General features: G+C 41.1%; 1 protein-coding gene across 1 annotated transcript in view; it reads right to left on the minus strand.

The window, feature by feature from the left end:
• The window catches only part of SLC2A12 (solute carrier family 2 member 12), a 63,992-nt gene extending 56,301 nt beyond the window's left edge, over positions 1-7,691 (minus strand). Inside the window, exon 1 of the mRNA XM_024248706.3 lies at positions 7,389-7,691. Within this exon, the coding sequence (XP_024104474.1) occupies positions 7,389-7,491 (103 nt within the window). The 5' untranslated portion in view covers positions 7,492-7,691. The remainder of the gene's footprint in view (positions 1-7,388) is intronic.
• Between the last annotated feature and the right edge of the window lie 243 nt (positions 7,692-7,934).

Here is a 7,934-nt window from a genome sequence, read left to right on the forward strand (position 1 = left end):
TAATGGCACTAGAAGGTGGTACTTGTGCCACATGGATGTGATCCCTCATGTGTAGGCTGGAAATACAGAGAAAAAGGCATGATTCCTACCTATTATGAATTGCACAGAACTTTCCAAGCACTGTAAGTCAGCTCAGAGCTCTGATAGGTGCATGAAATATAATTTTATCCAGAAACTTATAATCTTATAGAAAAATACAAGTTACATAAAAAGTTAGGGAATTAACTAAAATAGAATGCAAACAAGTGCTGAAATGAGTGTAACTGGAATCCAAATTCACCGATTGGAAAGTAGAAACATCATTGCTGGCTGGTAATGTGGGTCAAGAGAGCAAACCTGGACTGGATTTAGGAAAGTAAGGTTCAGATCACTGTGCTGTCCTCTTTAAATATCTGTGCTACCCAGGACAAGCCCCTTTGCTTCTTTCCAGGAGGAACCTGGGCTTAAAGGTGAAGGACTGTATGGAATCAGAGTCCTAATTAGTTACCGGCTAGACTTTGACAAGTCCCTTAAGGTTTGTGTCTCTCTGTGTCCTCATTCACAAGATAAAGATAATAATATTACCTCCTTCGTAGAGTTGTAAGAATGAATGAGACAGAAGAGACCCTGGTACCTGGTAGTAAGTGATTGGTAAATGTTAGCTGTTGTTCTTAGCCTCAGTTTCCTTATCTGTGAACTGGGGTGCCTCATGGGGTTGCTGTAAAGATCTGAAGGGATTACAGTAGTAGAACCACTTGGCCCACAAGAATCATTCAACAAAAGCTCCTTTAATCTGAATCTAGAAGGTAAAATCTTCATAATATGGAGGTAAAGCTTTGAAACAGTCTTTTACTGATAGCAACAGAAATAAAATAATACCTTATTTCCAGCATAACAATTGTGTCTTTCATAAATTCTTGAATTCCTTTGCTTTCAAAATTGGCAGTACCTACATAATTGGGCTTGCAGCATGAAAAATTCCTCTTGTGATTTTGTCTGAAGGTTTCTGCAGCTTAGTTTCCCAATACAAATAAAACATTTCATTAGTGTGAGGATGCTCTCTCACCACACAAATTGACCCTAATTACAACTTCCATTTCCCCTATTCTTGAAAAACTTTGCACATCTGAAGCTGAGCTGTCATGGTTTTTTAATTAGCATTACTCATAACTCCCAACTCTAACTTCCATAAAGTGTGGAGATGTGTGTGGGAGCAAGACATTTTGTATAAAATAATAATGGGCACTTCTAACAGCTCCAGAGCCCAGTGATGCCAGGCAGACCTGAGTCATGAGTTGTCTGAGAAACAGCTACTTCCAAGGCAATCACAATTTAACAGTTTAAAAATAAATTACACTTGCTTTACTTAAAAAATATATTCCTAAAAGTCAAACAAAGAATTGCATTTTTCTCCGTGGAATTTTGGCAAAACAGTATAAAATAAATCATTGTTCAAAAATAATGAAATCTCCTAAAACTAGGATGATGTAATAAATTATTTTAGTCTTATTATTATTTCTACTAAGTTGTTTAGAATAATTAGGTGGGCAGCGGTGCCTCACCCCTATAATCCCAGCACTTTGGGAGGCTGAGGCAGGTGAATTGCTTGAGGCCAGGAGTTCGAGACCAGCCTGGGCAACATGGTGAAACCATCTCTACTAAAACAAAAAAAAAAAAAAATACAAAAATTAGCCAGGTGTGGTGGTGAGTGCCTGTAATCCCAGCCTCTTGGGTGGCTGAGGCACAAAAACTGCTTGAACCCGGGAGGTGGAGGTTGCGGTGAGCTGAGGCTACACTCCAGCCTGGGTGACAGAGCAAAACTCTGTCTTAAATTTTTAAAAAGAATGATCATTATATTACTGGGGCATAGTCATTTAGCAAATGCATAAATAAGTGTGCTACAACATGGGAAGAAAAATGATACCAGTGTGCAAAGACAAAACAAAATAATACAGAAAAAAACATTTGAATTTATGATTTACTCTAAAGGTAATATATTTGACTCAGTTTCAGCTGGGAAGTATTTTGGGGGATGTCACATTCAGTGACGTTAACTGAGATTGAGTACTTTTGAAGGGAAGAAGGGATGAAAAATCATCCACATTTGATAATTGGTCAAATAGCCTCTTGGGAAGGAGCCAATTCCAACTTTTCCTTTCTCATCACCATAACTTGGTATCTTTTAAGTGGCTTCCATTGCATTATTTTTTTCAATAACTCATCCTTCTGGGGGAGACTGTTCATGAGAAAAAATACTGAATGAAGGAGCTCTGACTCTATTCAATTTTAAAATCTTATATAACCCGTTCTTGCTCATACACTGAGTAAATAGCTGTTTCAACTGTTGCATAGTAATGGAGGGCCCTTTAGAGCTCTCAGAACTTTTTTAACCCAAAGGCTAGATAGTACCAAGAAAATGCTCCCTATGAAACCATGATTCTAAAATGAACCATTCTTAAATGAATAATAAAATCCTACATACCTACAGCAATTAAAAATTGCAATTTCAAATTGGTAGATTCATCTTTTATATACACATGCAAATCTCAGCTTCCTTCGGCTGCTCCAAGGTAGATTCAGTGTATTTTGAGTTCTGTCTCTACCAACTAGTGTAAGCTCTAGACCACTAAAGACCACCCTCTTGAGAATTCACAAAAGAGATACCCTCTGGGCTCATATTCAGGTCCTATCAGCTACCACCAGGCCTATTCCTGGGCTTTCAGCTGCCTCAGCAACTGTTGGTAATCTGACAGAGAGAACGGTGATGTTGAGAATATTTAACAACTAGGACAGAGGCACCGACCTATCAGAATGGCTGTAAAAACTGGTTCAGGCATGCTGGTGTGCACCAGCTAATCTCAGCCTGCTCAGATGGGCCCAACCGCTTGGCCGGCTGCTTTCAGGCTGGCTTGGTCTGGGTCTGCCAGGCCCTGGCAGGGCATTCCTACAGCATGCGTCTGCTGCTGCTTCAGAACCTGGGAGGGGGTCTGTGGCAACCTCTCTGCTCTCTCTGGGTGACACATCCTTAGAGAGGAGCAAGACCACTGCTGCGTATGATGCATAGCACCCAGAGTTTGCAGAGAAACATCTCTCACCATGTTCACAGCCTTTTCCCTTCCCAAGAGATCCCAGAGGAGCCATTTGCCCAGTGCTCACAGTGGTGACAAGCCTCAAATCTAGACTTTTGATGTGATTTCCAAGTGAGGTTAAATGTACAGTCACAGAGATACACTGACTGGACTGAAAGGGGAGATGTTTATGTTTAAATCTGGTCTCATGACCACACAGAAGAGCAAGTGGTCCTCCATAAATGAACACGTCTAAAAATCCTGTCATTTCCAGCCAGGCACTGTGGATCACACCTGTAATCCCAGCACTTTGGGAGGCCAAGGTAGGTGGATCACCTGAGGTTAGGAGCTGGAGACCAGCCTGGCCAGCATGGTAAAACCCCATCTCTACTAAAAATACAAAAATTAGCCAGCTACTCGGGATGCTGAGGCACGAGCATCACTTGAAACTGGGAGGCAGAGGTTGCAGTGAGCCAAGTTCGTGCCATCTTACTCCAGCCTGGGTGACAGAGCGAGACTCCATCTCAGAAAAAACAAAACAACAACAAAAAAACCTGTTATTTCCTTGGAAATACATATCACAGTAGACACAGTCATTGTTATCAGATGTTGACTTGTTAAATACATATGTTTTTAAAGCACTATAATTTTTGTCTCGGGTTTTGATGCTTAATTGTTTTTAATATATAGAAAGTGTGGAAAAATGGGAATGGCCCAGTATCAAAAACTCTGAGATGCCTGGGTCTGCCCAAGGTAACTGGCCTCTTACTAGAATCTGTCTTCTCACAACCAAAGCTCTGACATCTGCTCAAGCTGGTTGGCCTGACTTTCTCTTCCCTGAGGATGAGTTTGTTTCCAAGTCTCCGTCTCTTTTACAAGTTGACTTCCCCTAGAGCTGACTGACGAAGCCTGAGAAAGCCAGGCCTGACGAAATTCCAGGGGGCCCAGTTTAAGCTAAACTCAGGAAAACAGCACTCAGTAGGAACTTAGTTACAGTTACATCTTACATACTCACCACCTGCCCAGCTTCCATTTAGGAAAAAGGAGTTCACAGCTTTAAAAGTGTTTGAGAACAACTGCCTTAGAATGTTCATCTGCTGAGCAGAAGTGTGTATTTCTTAAATTCCAGACTGTGGCATCTTCAGAGGGGATAAAGGACAGTCCTTTCAGCTGAGTTCATGAGTCCCGTTCTTCATGTTCTGGGTCCCAGTGCCAGAGTTCTGCCGTGCTGACAACCTGCACTCATACAGTAAATATTGTTCTTGGTTTCTGAACCTTTGGACAGATGGGGGTGAAGGGAAACTTAAGAGGACTCTGTTCCCAGCCAAGTGTTTGGATCATGAAATAAAGTAAGCCTGGGAGCTGAAGAAGTCAGTATTGAATCTCCTGGGCCAGAGGCCACCAGGGTCAGTTCTGCACCATCCTCTGTGTGACCTTGGGCCAATCACACATCTTCTGACCTCAGGTTTCCCTTGTGTGAGTTGCTCCATCCGTCTAGTATCTCACTTCACTTATATCTGTTGTCAACTCTAGGCACCAGAATTTCAAACTGAGCTTAATCCTGTCCTATATTAAGATGGATTGGAACATGTCCATGAAAGCTGAAAAAATTTACTAAAAATGTAACCACTTTGAGTCATAGCTTATTGAAAATGAATTAAGTTCATTAGCTTCTAGTCATTGGAACAAAGCATTCTTTTCAGTTAAAGAGGGTTAGTCAAGAAAGACCTGCCAAAATTTTTCACTGTGTACAGCAGCATCAAGGGAGTTCAACTGTAGACCTTAGGGGGTTGGTTTTGTTTTGTTTTTCAGTATCTCACATGATTTAATTACCTTGTCCTGAGTTATATAACTCATTCCTCTTTGTGCTTTGATTTTTCCATCTAGGAATGTAGAAAAGCTTGCTACCTTCAAATGCAGACATATTATGATAATTGTTGAGCATAATTTAAGTACTCTGAATGTCTTAAATGAAAACAACTATAGAAGTTGAAAATATGAAGAAGCCAAAAGGAGTATTTGACAAATATTACGTCTTTAAATCTCAACACCTTCATAAAATAGATGAAGATACAATCCCAGAATTAATGAATGGAGACTTTAAGTAACTTAAGAAAAGCATACAGCAAGTCTGCAATATGCATTCATTTATACATATGTATGTATAATTGCTTTTGGGTGCCAAAAGATGTTTAAGATAAGTTAAGAAAATTTACAAAAGTAGAAAATAAAAGGTTTGCATTCATCTAAATGCATATTATATATAGCACAAATCAAAGTTGTATTCATTTGACATTTTAAGGAAACATTTAGGCTTTCTCTTCTACATAATGAAAGTTAATTTAAAATTAAATTTGAAAGATAATTTATGGTACTTATTCATTTATTATTTCTTTACAACAACATAAACAGTTGCACTTTAAGTTGAATTTTGTGCACGTAACCAGCTATTGCAAATGTAAATAAATACACATTATCTTTCTTCTGGATAATTGTGAATTTGTGCAATATAAGCTATTAAGAGCACATTGTACCTTCAAAGCCATATCAAAATAAACAGTCCATTTTTAATGGTTACTACAAAGGCCCTTCCTAGGCAGAGTTTCTTTTCATCTTCTTTGTGACATTATCACTGACTGTATTTAGTGAGCCCTTTTGTTAACATCACCACCTCAGCTTGCTGTACAGTCTACACTGAAGCTCATGTTCCCAGGAATTTGGAGAAAAGAACTTTGCAACTCTTTCCCTTTATCTCCAAATATAAGTTTCCCTTGCCTGCTGTTAGGGAACTTGTGGGCCAATGAGTACCAAGCGCTTAGGGATAAGGGTACCTCTGCATAGGAGAGGGCAGGCCATACTGAAAGATGACCCCAGATATTCTTTCATTGTTATTATTATTATTATTATTTTAGACACAGTTTCACTCTGTCACCCAGGCTGGAATGCAGTGTCGTGATCTCAGCTCGCTGTAACCTCCAAGTGATTCTTGTACCTCAGCCTCCTGAGTAGCTGAGATTATAGGCATGTGCCACTATGCCCAGCTAATTTTTTTATTTTTCTGTATTTTTAGTAGAGAGAGGGTTTCCGCTCTGTTGGCCAGGCTTGTCTCGAACTTCTGGCCTCAAGTGGTCTGCCCACCTTGGCCTCCCAAAGGGTTGAGATTACAGGCATGAGCCACCACGTCCGGCCTCATTCTTGATGAGAAGTGTGAAAGCAAGAGAAGGCTGAGATCAGGACATGGAAGATGGAGGGCTTCTCCACTCCTGAAGAGGGCCACTTCATGCCTTGATGTTAGGGGTCACAGGTTCAATTCCCCAAGATCAGACAAACCCACAAGGCAAACGTCAGTATTAGGACCATTCCCAAGAGAAAGGCAGATGTCTTTTGTATCATTTAGTGTATTGGATTTTGCATGAAATTTCTATATGCTGCTTGGGAATGTAATATCTGATTAAGAATACACAGCTGAGGAAAGTAGTAGGAAAGAGAAGATTTTTTGTGTTTGTTGTCATTTCATATTACAATTACTTTCTATTCCTTTCAGCACAAACTAAATGAGCAGGAAGAGGCAGCAAAAAGCGTACAATGTATTTGTGGGAATTGTAAATGTGGAAGTGAAGACCAGCCTCTGATTTATCAAAGATCATTAAATGAATTAAAACTTTTCCAAATTTCACCTTCAGAAGGTCAACATAGCAAACAAACCTCAGTTTGCAAGGCCAGTTTTAAAGAAGGCAGAACCCAGCAAAGCAAGCATTTCAGGCTCTGAATAACGCTCAAATTCATCACAAACGTGCTGGGAATTTAAAAAGGAAGTTTGTGTTCTCATTGATTACATAACTAATAATTTTATGAAGCCTGTTTAAAATACTGATTTTTAAAACAGTGGTTATAATGTCAACTGATTACAGTGTCCATTTGTGACAATAAATGAAAAAGTGTGGGCAAGTGTGTGCTTGTGTGTGTTTACAAATGAGACTATCTTTGCCGGTGGACCGTTCCAATATGAAAAACATCCATACATTGTATTATGTAAACACAATCAAGGGGACCCATCGTACCAGTGGTGGATGTGTAACCTGTATTTTCTTGGCACATAAGGTTCCACCAAGACTTCGATCTTCACAACATTACAGCTCCGAGCTATCCCACGTCCCACCAGACCCTGTCCCCTTCTCTCCACACATCCAGCGCGCCCACATGCGCGCGCGCGCATACACACACACACACACACACACACACACACACACACACACACACGGGACTCAAGAGACAGTACACTCGGGAGATGAGTACAGCTTGCTTCTCTGCGGTCACCCGAGCACTGCAGGCTCACTTTACCTCTCGCCCAGGGAGGATGCCGGCTGCCGCTGCCCTCCGTCTCCACGGCTGTCCCCTTCTGGTTCAGCAGACTGGGGCCCTCCGTGTTTTCAACAGGTACCATGGTCACGTAGAAGTTACAGCCGCTTCCCCGCAACCAAACCGCCCCGACCACCCCCGCTCCCAGGAGTGGTCACTTTCCCCATAATAGCATGCTAAAGAAGAGTGTGGGGAAAAACTTCGGGCAAAGCTAATGTGATTTGTGACCAACTTTGTTTCTATTTCCGAAGGCTTTGCCCTTTTCGGTGACACAGGCTGTTGCTATTCCAAGCAGCCTATCACAGGCAGGGGGAGGGCCGTGAGTCAGAGGATTGTTTTTGCCTTTAGATGCAGAGTTGGAAGCAAGGGGTTAAAAGAAAGGGAGCTCAGACGGAGTGTTTGGCCATTAGCTAAGGGTAGCTCTTGTATTCCAGCACCTTTGAAAAGAGGCAGAGAAAGGAAACATGCAGATTTAAATGCAAGCTGAGAGTGGGGATAGAATACTCACAGATGGTATCAGTTAATCTT

This window comes from Pongo abelii, chromosome 5 (genome assembly GCF_028885655.2).
Source record: "Pongo abelii isolate AG06213 chromosome 5, NHGRI_mPonAbe1-v2.0_pri, whole genome shotgun sequence".
NCBI classification, from domain to species: Eukaryota; Metazoa; Chordata; class Mammalia; order Primates; family Hominidae; genus Pongo; species Pongo abelii.